The 14318-nt window shown below is 41.5% G+C and overlaps 1 protein-coding gene across 8 annotated transcripts in view; it reads right to left on the bottom strand.

Moving 5' to 3' along the window:
• The window catches only part of PPFIBP2 (PPFIB scaffold protein 2), a 171392-nt gene that overhangs the window by 46293 nt on the left and 110781 nt on the right, over positions 1-14318 (bottom strand). For 7 of the 8 annotated variants that reach the window (XM_075188066.1, XM_075188065.1, XM_075188068.1 and 4 more), the window contains one exon: positions 3009-3140. In XM_075188066.1, coding sequence (XP_075044167.1) covers positions 3009-3140 — 132 coding nt within the window. Of the gene's footprint in view, positions 1-3008; positions 3141-8263; positions 8289-14318 lie in introns of those variants that run through there. The other variant, XM_075188071.1, reaches the window with a different exon arrangement.

Genomic DNA, 14318 nt, shown 5'->3' with positions numbered 1-14318 from the left:
GGAGATCTCCCCTCATGGAGGCGAGATCTCCAAAGTCGGCAACTATGTGTACTTCCTTACGGATATAACTTCCGTACATCTCCACCACTAGTTTACTAGAGAGTAAGTTAATCAATCATCTGTAGGCTTCCCATTCAGAGAAATGAGGAGCACACAGGGGAGGGGCTTTGACAACCAGGCTAGCAGTCTAAGAAAAAAATCCGCTTGAGCAGGAGCCTCTCCAGGGTCATTCCAGACACTGCAGCGCTAGCAGGACCAGAGGATCAGTGATGAGCAGATGTGATTAGCTTAACTTAATTCGACCTAAAATTAAAAACTTTTATATTTGGGTGCAATGATTCTTTATGCAACGCAACAGTGACCATTTAGACTATGTGCAAATGCGTATAGCACATTAACTCCTTCCAGCCAAACACCTGCTGCCTCTAGGATCCCATGCACTAAACTACTGTGCAGACACTTGTGCCAAGGTCTTTAACACGTAATCCGATGATACACTTCACCTCCTGCATTTCTTTTCTATAACTATTTTTTATTAGAAGCATTATAAACGTTACAGCATCATTGTTGTAGTGTACATCACTCTAGACGATGCAAAGAACAAACACCAGTTATAGAAATGGTCAGACCGCTATGTGAGGCTGCATTAAATAAACAAATTATCACAAATATAAGTCAGTCAATAAATAGCAGTAACTATGTAATAACCTTGTAGCTATAATAAAGTCGATGCTTTAACCACATTAATAGCAAATGTATCCAAAATCAGCTTCCCAGTTACATCTCACCTGCATTTCTTTTGCACACATTCCCCAGCATATAATACCACACACACACACACACACACACACACACACACGGCTTTTGCATATGACAAGTGGCAGAGAAATAAATATCTTCAACAGTAGTTTCCAGGCCTCAGTGTTTGTTACCAGCACATACATGACATTAAACAGCTGCAAAGTGGTCAGCGTGCCCGGAGTAACCGCAATCTGGAGGGTGGAGTCACTGGAAGGCTTAGCTGTACTGTGACTGTCTATCAGGGAAGAGAACAGGGTCATGTCTACAAAATAACTTATACTTTCTATGAGCTGGGACGGCTACACATGGAGGGAGTGACGGCAGCAACCTGCTATATATAGGCTGGAAACCATGTATAATAAACGGTGAGGATACAATTATGAGGAATAAAAGGTGAAATGGAGAATATGATAAACTAAGGGTGATTAATGATATATATATATATATATATATATATATATATATACACACTGAAATTAATCAATCATACTGAATAAATGTAATAGAATGTCTGGTTCTTCTATTCAAGTTAACAATTTCTAGAAAATCATTTTAAATGGAGATGTATAGGTGACGTTAGGTTAGGGAAAGTGAAACTTGGTGTCCCAGAAAACACTGAGGACAATAAAGAAAACAGGTGAAAGAAGGAGAGTTGGGGTTTTATTATGCACAGTAACCTGGGTTTTTTTTTTCATACAAGCACAGTGCACAGAGAACCCTCCGCTCTGTCCCCTCCCTCATTCATCCATGACAGAGTATATAAAATAATGTGATCTCTAGGACAATTGCTCAACTCTGCTTCCAAGTCAAGCTTCAAACTGCGCAGCGCCCTCCTGGACTGGCTTCCTGCAATGTCCCTAACTCAATGCAGGGGGACCACCCCAGAGAGAACATAGCGCAGGGATGCGGAGGAAAAAATAAATCATGGCACCTGATGATAATAAATAAAAATCTAAGTAAAAAACAATGGGGCTCAGACCTCTATCTTCTCAAACGTGTCCAAGGTATGACAGCTGAAATCTATAGCTCACAAGTTGGTGGGTTACAAACAATTTTAATATAGGCTTTTTTTAACCAGAACAGCAGAAAGTTTAAAAAAAAAAATGCAATTAATCTTATATGTGGTTTGAATGAAAGAAAAGAAAAAAAGTTGTGTTTACCAATTTGTCTTGCAAAAACGGGCAATTTTCACGTGTCTGTGCTATGCCCCATAGGGTTCAAGGAACCATATTTGAAGTGTTGGTTAAGCTGTATTCAGTATCCATTATAACCTCCTGTAAGGGTTACTCTATCAGTTAAAATACACCAATTTCAATTATTTTGTTTCCTTCTTTTTATTCCTGCTGTGCTATAATCCCAAACACCAAAACCTACCCATCTGTTCTAAATTTAAATATTATACTCCCAGCCTCGCGTAGAATAGACTGGTAGCTGATACTATGGATCCTGCGAACAGTCAGACCGTCAGACTCCTTCCGCACTGAGTAGAGGTTGACTAGTTCTGACCTTGACATGATCGCCTATGCCCTGGTTCCGTAAGGTGAGAGAAGAGGAAGAGATGGCGGAACATCCTACAGTAGAAGGGGAGGGGAGGGGGGGGGGCTCACAGGTCCGATAGCGTCAACTACCGGTACTATGGTGAGTGCAGGGCAATAATAATTAATTAATACTGTACAATGTATAATTAATGCATTGTGAGGTCATACACATTATTGGACACTGTCTATTGATTTTTCTGTACATAATATTTTATTGTATGTGTATAACAGCGATAGAACGAACACAAAAACAAAAAAAAAGTACAGTACTGCAATCACAAGGTATAAGCAAAATTAAATATTTTTTGTTTTACTATCAATATTTAAAAAAAAAAAAAAATCAGGATGAAAAGCACAGTTACTAGCCGTCTAATATGGTATATTGACATTTATTCTAAGGATTCAAATACGAAACAAAATAAATTAGGGGACACTAAAAAAATAAAAAATAATTGATTAGAAGAATTTTCTTAATGCGGTTGTAGGAAAGTTCTGAGAATAGATATGATCACATACTCAGGCCTCAACGACGCTGCTTCGGGTGGGATAAAAGTACAACAGGAGTTGAACGTCAATCTCTGAAAGCTCTAATCAGGCACATAGTTCAGCAGATGTTCGTTTATATATAAACTGTACGTCAACAAAAAAAGAAAGAGGGGGGCTACTAACCTCAGCCTTGCTCTGGGAATCCTCGCAATCGTTCTTCTCCTTTTCCAAACCAACCAGCTTTATCTTTAGGTTTGAAATCTCAGCCATCAGGTCCAGCTTTTGGGTTTCAAGGGATGTCCGACTGGAAAGCTCCTGCAACGATAAAATAGTAAATTACAGATTATACAACAGCACTACAGATGGCACTCAACAAGCCACCAGAATAGGTCTACCATGGGGTATAATTTACTAGATAAAAGACAGAAAGCGTTGTCCAACATGAGTTGGCTGCCAATAGTGAGAGTTGTAGAGCAAAAAGAGAGTCGCTGGCTGTCTAGCCGACCGTTCACCCATCACATGATGTATGGATATAGATGGAGGTAGGTACTACTCATGAGAACATCAATTCACTAGGAATCTATGACATTAAACAGTTAGAATGCAGCCCATCAACTTACAAGGATCCAGTAACATCTCTCATAATAATAATAATATTATTAATAATATAATATAACATAATATAATATCATCATATTTTATTTATAAAGCACTGACATATTACACTGCGGTACATTGAGGGGACCAAGAAACAAATTACATATAATGACATGAAACAGAGGGTAACTATGGCCCTTCCCAAGTGAGCTTACAATCTAAGAAGTGTGGAGAACACTTGATACATAAAAAGGTTTTAATGGCAAATACGGAGAACCATAAAACCAATTATATCACCAAGAAACGTGTGACTTTACACATGATCATCTAACGACATACCTATCCTAGTCTCACGGAATGTCCGGGAGACTCACGAATTTCAGTCTCCCGGACTCCTAGACAAGCAGGCCTCCCTCCCGGACCTCAACCAATTCACTATTGAAGTGGGCGGATGCGGGGTTCGATGGCGTGAATTGTGTCATCGTAGCACTGCCTTCTGCCCAGCGATGGCGCAAATTGCAGCATTGCAGATCAGGGGTGGAGCCATGGTGACACAATCACAGTTACAATGAGCGTAATCACACAACCCCCGGGAGAGGGTGGGGAGGTTTTCAATGTTGGCAAGTATGTCTAAATGGAAATCACAAACAGCTACCATATTATGTCAGCTATTTGTCCAGAGATCCCTACGCCTCTCGCCATTTATCTTTCTACCACCACCCTCTGTGTCTTTGCTAGCAAATTATGATTATTGTCGTTGTAGTTAGGTGCACAGAGGAGGCCGGTTCAACAAGTGCTCTAGTATCTTAAAACTACATAACTACCTATCACTACTCTTTTACAGAGTTGGATAATAATGTACAGTAATTGGAACTTTGCCGTTTTTACAGACATCAACAGTTTAAATCATTATTGGTGGATTTCAGCTCACCAGCGCTGGTCTGAATTGGGATAATAGGAAAGGTGTAGAGTAAAAGGTGATCATGTTTCATGAACTGAGAACATCCATAAATCAGATACATTAATATTATTATTGGAGACATTACAATAATAGTTTTTCCAGATGTGTAGAAGGGGAAATTGAAGTACACTTTGCCAATTATTCCACAACATTGAACACTGGCTAAGAGGACATCTGCCCTCCTGATTACTGGTAATGCAACGCAAGTTGCTATTTTTCTTCCTAATCCCAGAGATTTGTACCTGGATTTCTAAATGCCAATGAGAACATGGAAGCGGTTCAACATGGTACAGACGTGCCTGGTTATAAGAACTTATGGTAAACTCATTATACTTCTTGGAAGCGGATTTGTTTTAGTTGTTGCATTAATACTTAATTTACTGCAAGAATTTCCAATATGTCGTGTTATGTACTGTATGTTCTCTACTTTGGTATTATAAAAGGTTTATCTGCCTTAATGACATTTTTTGTCTATGCAATGGATGAAGTGTGTTAAAGTGTATACACGCTGAAGGCTGAACCAATGTCCAGCCTATTAATACGGACTAGGAGCAGGTGTCATCACTGCACCTCATCGTGTCACTAGTAAACAGAGAGGCTGCATTATCACGAATGGTAACAAAATGGCTGCCTCCTCGGCGACCAACAGACAAGTACACTTGTGCTGCCCAGACAACCAGATTTAAGTGTCCCAGAATATATTAAGTTGGCTACAGTGAGTTGTGTGTCACAAATATCAGAAAATGTAAAGAGGGAGGATGTATTTAGGACTAGGATCCTACCAGCGGGGAGTGGCTGGCTTCAGGCCTAGCTCTTGCTCCTGTACAGGGATTGGTGAGAGCTATGCAGTGTTGTTCAATATAAGGATTAATGTACTTTCTGTAACTGCACATGAGGAGCATGAAACGGGGGGGGGGGGGGGGGGAATTAATGCAACAGACCAACAACAGCAACATCCAGACTCACTCTGTGTCATACGTGCCAACTCTCCCTGAACGTCAGGGAGACTCCCTGAAATAGAGGTGATCTCCCTCACTCCCTGAAGAGTCTGGCATTCTCCTTGATGCTGAGCCAGTACAAGACGTGGTTGGCTTCGCTATCTGTGGCATGATGACACAGTTCAGAAATTGTGTCCTATGTCCATGTATTGATGCCTATGGAGGTGGCCATTTTCATGGAGACCAAGATTTAATCAAAGACTGACAGGTAAGACCACATGACTTCAGTAATGGAAAAGACACTTCAGTCTCTAGAGATTCATTAGCTGCTTTTCTTCATAGTTGCCTGCCTACTTCGCATTTCCGGGCTCCCGGGACAGCAGGGCAACCTCCCAGTTCTCGCCCCTGCAATAGATAAGTTGGGGGAGCTTAATGACGCAAATATTGTGTAATCCTAGGGGGCGGGGCCAAAATTATGCAATTCATCCGTCCCCACACACCAACCTCCCCGGGATCTCCCTGAAGCCAACGAGGAAAAGTTGGCAAGTATGCTCTGTGTGTTTAAGAGGAATATAACAACATGATACCTAATTAATAATGAAGCAGTTTTATTTTTATGAACAATTCTTCATGCACACCACTGGCCCAGCGATACAGCCCCCCCTCATGTTCATTGCCATTATGAGTAAGGTGGCAGGTGTCTATGGTCTTGTCTAGGAGAATGTTGTGTACAAGTCAACCTAATCTTAGTAATTTAAGAACAACCAAAACTGCTGTCCTTCCATTGGGAATACGGGGCTTGCAGGAACTGACCAATCATGTCAAACAAACAACCTGGTTCAGAGTCCGAGCCCCATTAGGAGATTACACTCATTTGAAGGGGCCACAATAAAATGTCAAAATGCTTAAAATTAAGTAGAATTAACTAGAGGAAGAGAGGAACCTCTGCAGTTCCTCTCAATATTGTGAAAGTCCCTGGTGATACGGCGCACTGCCTGAGGGGGAATGCAAACATGTCACCTAGGTGTGATACCATACAATCGGCTCCTCACCTCAGTAACACATTAGCTTCGCCCCCATCCCTCACCTGTAGCACATATCTGCCCTTAGCCATCCCCTGAAGCACATTTCCCCTCCTCTGGTCCCAAACCTGCTCCTGCATTATTATCAGCACTCTACTGTCCTGTGGCGACAAGGCGGCTCTTAATGGAAACAACATTTTTTAGTCTCTCAAGAAGAGACTTTGACCATTTCTTGCTCGCAAAATTCTGTAGTAGAGTGACAGTCTGGCAGCCAATCAGAGTGCAGCTGATTAATTCTGATTAATGCCAGACCTCACTTACAGTCCCCACCATCGTAGCTGCAGTAAGACTCTGTGCAATGTGGGACACGACACATACAGGGGGACCTGGGACGGAAATACTATACTGTAGTGTTACCTTCCTGACACCTGTATCTGTCCAGCTTTTTGCAGGCCTCAATAAAAACAAAAACAAAAAAGTTTAATGTGGAATCAAGAAAGTGAAACTAGACTGGACTGAGTAGTGCAACCTGTTTAATTCTAGGTAAAGGTCCATTACCATAAATAACTAACTTATTCCGTCCCCTCTCTGGAACCACAGAAGGCATATTAAAGTGGCAAACCTCAATGTTCTGCCACTTAAGTGGTAATGCAGCTGTAAGTAGAGACTGGATAGATCATGTTTACATTAATTCAGGAGACAGAATAGAGGAAGAGAGAACATGAGGTCATGGCTTGTATTTGCTGTAATATTAGAAATGTGATATACTCTTCATTTAAAGACGTACCCAAAACTAATTTAATGAGTCTCTTTAAAACCGAGCAGCTGTCAGACATACTAATACAACCATTTAGTAATTATTCTGGGGTGGAACATTCACCAACTCCCTGAACGTAGGCTGTAGAACCCTCGGGGAGGTTAAGCTGTCAATCACTGGGAGTCATGCCACAGTACTGGTGCAGGAGGAGGACTGGCAATTGTATTGCAAGGTTTAGACTACATTAGCATCATTGACAAATCGAACCACACTATTGCAGGCAGCCTGTCCTACAACAAACACTAGCCCGGTGAAAGGTGTCCTGGCATCAATGTGGTTAACCAAGGATTTCCCACAGGGAGAGAGTGTTTTTAAAGAGCGGAGGCAGGTTCTTAAAATTATGCAACAACGATTATCAATGGCACAAACAGACCTGTCCCATTAGTGACGTAATATGCACATTGCCAACTTTAGTCTTAGCTTTCTTTCTGCATACAGAACATAATTATTTACAGGAGTCTGAACTATTTTATCGCAACGCTGTATAGTTTCCTGGTGCAATACAAAATTAAATCTCATCCATAGACTCCAATGGGACAGGGCCCCTACAGACCCTATTAATAGTACAAGAAGATACAATACACGCATGGCTTTAATTGAGGCTTAAACAGGCGTATATAAATAGTCATCATCAGTTATTTATATAGCGCCACTAATTCCGCAGCGCTGTACAGAGAACTCGCTCACATCAGTCCCTGCCCCATTGGAGCTTACAGTCTAAATTCCGAGAGAGAGAGGGAGAAACACTAAGGTCAATTTGATAGAATAGATTTGCCTCTGCACATCTATTTTAAGTTGGAATTGGTGCTTCGGTGCACATTGAAAGCTTACAGACCCCACAATTGTGCAGACCAAAAAAAAAAAACACAACTACAGACTTAAAAACTTGCAAAAACTCTGCTACATTCAAGTGTTTGGACAGTCAATGTTATAGTTATTAGTCTACATTAGCCAGGATTCCATGCCCTAGGATCAATACTAAACATCAGCTTTCTTTAAAAATATACATTTGAAACCCGCTTCCAAAATATCAAATGGTCACATTACTAAAATAAACAGGAATGAACAAAAGCAACAACAAAAACTAAAAAAAAACAACTCACTTGTCAGTGTTGTTTATCTGTTACCACAAACAGTCCACTCCATTTGTGTGCAGAAAGTCTGTAAGCTCCACATGCCCACCTGCCGTAGGTAGGAGCACTCACCAGCTAGTGCAGGGGGAATGCAAACGTGTGTGTATAACACCATCCAGACAGGGACGGCAACTTCCACGTGGAGCTTCAAAAACTTCCTTTTTTTTTTTTTTAAAGCAACTGCTGCACTCTGAGTCTGCCAGTAATATGGAAACCCCAACCATACACTGTAGTCAAGAGATAATTAAAAGCTACTCTCTTCTGCAAACTAATCTTAGGCTTGCTTATTCATCATCCACTGTCCCAACCATAACAGCGCACGCACACACACACACACAGAGGGAATACTTGCAGCGCACGGCTCTGCAAATGAAAACCAAATGTGTAGTGCAGACAGAATCCCACACAAAGTGCCGAAACAATGGGAATGTTGCCCCCACATGTAACTCTTTTTTAGCCTGCCAAGTGGAATGCTCACTGATGAGATGCAGGACCGGTATTTTTAGTTTGCAGAGGCTTTAGCAAAAAATCCAAAGTATCTGGGACGTTGCGGCTTTCCGCGCACAGGTGACTCAATCCTGATTATAAACTACATATAAGCAGAAGTTACTCAGCTCCTAGATGCGTTATGCTGTATATAAGTTACATGTCAGTTGAGGTCTGCTTAGAAATATTGCGTATGACTGTAATTAAAGAGTACTGAAGTCACCACACTCTTGGCTGATTTGATAAGTAATGTTTTTATATCAAGAATTTCTACTTTTTCGACTACTGAGGTTTACAATGAGACTGACCCTTCTCTTTCTATAGTTCCATACAAATGCATTCTATGTTTTCTTCCATTGTATTCTAGTGCCCACTTACCTCTATATGCATTATGGGTAAGTAATTTACATTTGTGGCCAATTTCTAGCAATGCAAGTTGTATTTGCCTGTTTGAGTGTTCTCTAAGGGTATTGGGTGGGGGAAGGCATACAAAGGGTTACACTTTGTGCGTTCAGGTCTGACCAATCCTGGACTACATGTGGGGTAGTGGTCTAGAGATTATTATAGTTGTGAATACCTATAAGATGAAGAGGTGCAAGTACTCATATTCAGTACTTTTTTGGATTTTTTTACTAAGCACTAAATCATATTCAGGATTTTTTGCCAAGTTCTCATACCTAGATATTTATTAAACCAGAAGTTGTCATTACATCTAATCTACCTGATTAACAGATATCTCTCTACAGAAAAATTGTTTTCAAATCCAAAACATACTCCTGCTGTAGCAGGTTTTGTTTTTTGTACCCTGGTCTAATGAGTGTAAATAAATCATTTGACATATTGTTTTATTTCACAATATACCTGGAGGCGCTTTAATTTTTCCAAAACAAAATCAATCAGAGTCATCTGTTTCTAATGATGTAACATTTGTGGAAAAGTGTGGTGGGTCCTATTAAAACTAATAATCGTGCTGTTAGTCATTTTTCATTAAAGCTGACTGAGGGTGGAGTCTGAGAAGATACAGTAGCCTGCGGTTCAAATGCAACATTAAAAAAAAAAAAAATTCATAAAAACTATTTAGAAAACAAGAACTCATCGCCATGTGTACTTCTGTGATCATCTTTGGGTTGCAGAAGGGAACATCTGATGTCAATTTCTGATTTGCTATTCTCGAAAAAAAAAAAAATGCTATTAACAAAAGTTTCCAAAGGGTTTTGCAACAGCTGAAGCCTCAGGTTGTAGGAGCTGTCACTATAGGCAGGTGCATGGGGGTGGGGAATCACTGCCCTGGAATCCCCCTCTAGACCAAAAATTCTTAATGGGATGATTAAAATACTAAGATAAGCTTTTGTGCAACCTTTGCTAGCACTTGCCCTTGTGTTGGCTCCTTTTTCCGTGGCTGTGCGATTTGTAGACTTGGCCTATACACATAGAATAGGAGGACTCTGGTAAACGGCTAATAGCAAAACTTCCTTGTAAATCACGAGCCTTCCCTGGCAGTCCTGTGTCCATCAGTAGTTTGGTAGCCATGCTTATGTGTAATAAATATAGGTCATCGATATACTGCACCACATAGAACGTCATCAAAGTGGATTGCATTGAAATGATTTTGCAGTCTATTTTTCTATTGGTTAAATCTTGTGTGCATACCATATGAAGAGGAGTTAAAATATTTAGACCTCGACTTCGAGATCGCAGGGGAGGTGGGCGTGCTGGGGTGGGGTTTGACGAATCGCATCATTTTGGCCCGACCCTTAAACGATTGTCACAATTTTGGCTAATTACAGCAGTATTTGCATCATTAAGTCCCTTCCCCGCCACTTATCTATTGCGTGGGTGAGAACCGGGAGGTTGCCCTGCTGCTCTCCCAGAAATGCGGGAGTCTCCAGGACATTCCGGGAGAGTAGGCAACTATGCGTTTAAAAAAAAAAAGCAGCTAATCAATCTCTAGAGACTGAAGTGTCTTTTACATTTCTGTCTCCATTACTGAAGTCATGTTGTCTTACCTGTCAGTCTTTGATTAAATCTTGGTCTCCATGAAAATGGCCACCTTCATAGGCATCAATACATGGACAATTTCTGAACTGTGTCATCATGCCACAGATGGTGAAGCCAACCACGTCTTGTACTGGCTCAGCATCAAGGAGAATGCCAGTCTCTTCAGGGAGTGAGGGAGATCACCCCTAGTTCAGGGAGAGTTGGCAAGTATGACCAACACTGAATATGTTAAACCGTATGAAAAATATATTTGAGTTTCAAGCACATTTCTGCTCCACTAAAACAGTGTAATGAAAAAAAAAAATCACAGGTAGCCTGATAGGATGGAAAGAGAAGCAAGGGATGTTAAATGTGTCCTAATTTTAAGTGAACCTGTCATCTACACGCTGTAGAGGCTGCCATATTTTAGGCTGAACAAGGACTCATCACGTCACTTAATGAGGTACGAGGCACAAACCACATTCCCTTGATGTGCCCCCAGTAGGAGAAGGTAATGAGTCCTTTTAATAATATTTAACATAGGAGGACCTGCTGGGAGTTGTAGACCAACTAGGTCACGTGACTAGCACATCTGTAAGTTGTGCCACAAAAACAGCTGCACACTGCCATACTCACAGAAACGTTCTGATTGCTAATTTTCCAGTCTGTGTGAGCGCAGTTACAATGCCGGCCTTAGAATAACAATGACATGATGAGTGCCGTCATGTGATCTCTATATTTCATCCCTGGCTCTTATATACACAGACCTGAATTAATGGTAGAGCCTAGTCACAAGAGCACAAGATGTCATTAAATCAGCAATGGTGAAGAGAGGCTTTAATTCTACTGCACAGGGAGAAAGGGACCTTGTGTTAAACAGCTTGTTGCTGAAATCAAAGAATTCCATTCCGGATTAACATTCCCAGGGACAAGGTTTTGGTTAACAACAGTTGTAACGGCAGCAGCTAAGAATAGCAAACTAACAGAGTCCTGTGCGAGGGAGAGATGTATGTGTAGTGTGATGCTGCTATTCTCTGACATTGGGGTGTTACTTTCTAGCTTCCACCTAGTGTGAATGTGCTACCGCTCCGGGAACCCCAGGTGTCAGGGCGGCCGCCGCTCCGGGAACCCCAGGTGTCAGGGCGGCCGCCGCTCCGGGAACCCCAGGTGTCAGGGCGGCCGCCGCTCCGGGAACCCCAGGTGTCAGGGCGGCCGCCGCTCCGGGAACCCCAGGTGTCAGGGCGGCCGCCGCTCCGGGACTACGAGTGTGCTATTGTACAATATATTGTATATCTTACAGTGAACCCTAAAAACATATTCCAGGAACTCATTCGACACACAATCTGCACCCCTCTGTTATAGCACACAGATTCACCAACCGATAACAGAAGAAAAATCACTTGGGACCCATTTCCCCCACCGCAACCCTCATTCAAACATGTTCCGTGCCTAATCACCCATTCCTCCATTTATAACTTATGAGCTTATAGTACATATGAGAGGTTAATATCATCATCAGAAGCAGCTATTTATATGCAAACAAAAGCAGGTAAAAAATATCCTTATATTGGGATAGTAGCAACGTCATCACATGTATTTGGTGACCAATGATGTCACGTGACTCATTTAGTGTCCCATGATGGCATGTATGTCCTTGAAGGTACCACACACCTGGATATGTGGATCCCCATTCAAGTAGCTTCCTCCAAATTGTAACTTGTACATTATATATGGGCAGCACGGTGGCTCAGTGGTTAGCACTTCTGCCTTACAGCACTGGGGTCATAAGTTCAATTCCCGACCATGGCCTTAATATGTGTGGAGTTTGTATGTTCTCCCCCTGTTTGCGTGGGTTTCCTCCAGGTGCTCCGGTTTCCTCCCACACTCCAAAAACAGTGTGTGTGTGTGTCTGTATTCAGACTGTAAGCTCCAATGGGGCAGGGACTAATGTGAATGAGTTCTCTGTACAGCGCTGCGGAATCAGTGGCGCTATATAAATAAATGGTGATGATAATATGGAATACAGTTCCCTCTACTGCTTGTACTGTAAAATATAAAGATAGTAGAGGTCACCTTATAGTTCTATGCACTGTATAAAATAATTCAGCTTGTGGCCTCACACTTTATGTCACAGATCTCCTTTGTGACTTCTAATGTTCTTACATTTTACAGTAGGGAATAAATTATTCACAATATATTTATGCACCTAATAATCGGTTCAGTACAATATTATATGCTGCAAAAGACTCACTTCAGCTTCATTACAATACACAGGACAATTTCCCTGCATATTGTTCATCACTGAGCTGTTGTTATCAGTCTTTATGTCCTGGGTCCTGATCAGAGAGTGCTTCTATTTACCAACGCGTTACTTCACAAATGGCGATTTCATCAGGGGCGTGAGACAATGTCTCTGATAAAATCACCATTTGCAAAGAAACATGAAACGCCAGGGTCGCTGATGGCTGTAACTGTTGCACAACGCAGTCTTCCTCCCTTTTACCGTTCGCAATATTTGAAGCAGGCGGAGTGGGTGTTAACGCCCTTCTGCAGCGAACCTTCGATTCGCAAAACAGGCATATTTGTAGGAGAAGAAAGCATTTTGATTGCGACACCATTATTTTTATACAAGCAAGAACAGAGCATAGGACCATACACATCTGATTCTCTGCACAAATTAATTTTCTGCTTGTTACTGTATTTCTAAATGTTGGGAGTGAACAATCTGCATTATCAGCCATAATGGGCCTTCAGCCAAAGCTAAAATGCAAAAAGTTTCTTAAGAAAAAGCAGCGGTAGGCCACATTCTGTCCTCACTTTGCATAGATTTCATGGGAAAGAAATGTGCCCTGACCTCAAGTTTAGTCACTATTATTCTGAATAACATGACATATGAACTTTGAATCATACAGGATACAGATAACATTGGAAGCGATAGCGCTCATGTAGTGTAACACAGAATATACTGGGCACTGCAGATAAGGTATGCCTTTATTAACCTCATTCATGTTATTGTAGTTTATTTTCTATTTATTTACATTGTTTCACAATATATAGGGATTATGGTTTATTTAAAAACATCAAACACAATATAAAACTATAAACGTGTTTACAACAAGGAGAAGCACAACAGCAATAAATAAGGCTACAGTAGAAAGACGCTGGAGACTGCTAACAATGGGATCTCCAAGTATATCTGGTAATGAGCAGCTCTGTCATGCACTGCATAGTGTGACACCTGGCTAGTATAAGTACTGGGCCAATGGTTTAGTCCAGGCCTGTCCAACCTGCGGCCCTCCAGGTGTTGTGAAACTACAAGCCCCAGCATGTTTTGCTGGTAGACAACCAGTTGATACCTGAAAGGGCATGCTGGGACTTGTAGTTTCACAAATATCTGGAGGGCCGCAGGTTGGACAGGCCTGGTTTAGTCTGAGGGGCTCGCTCTAAGGCAAGCAGACAGCACTCATACGTAGCCACATTAGTTCCACAGCTGAAGTCATCCTCAATGGAGGATGCAAGGTGTCAACACCATGTAAATGATGTCACCACATGCGGACCAATC

This window comes from Mixophyes fleayi, chromosome 10 (assembly GCF_038048845.1).
Source record: "Mixophyes fleayi isolate aMixFle1 chromosome 10, aMixFle1.hap1, whole genome shotgun sequence".
NCBI classification, from domain to species: Eukaryota; Metazoa; Chordata; class Amphibia; order Anura; family Limnodynastidae; genus Mixophyes; species Mixophyes fleayi.
Note: the sequence above shows the minus strand (reverse complement) of the source record. Positions and strands in the feature narration are given on the sequence as shown.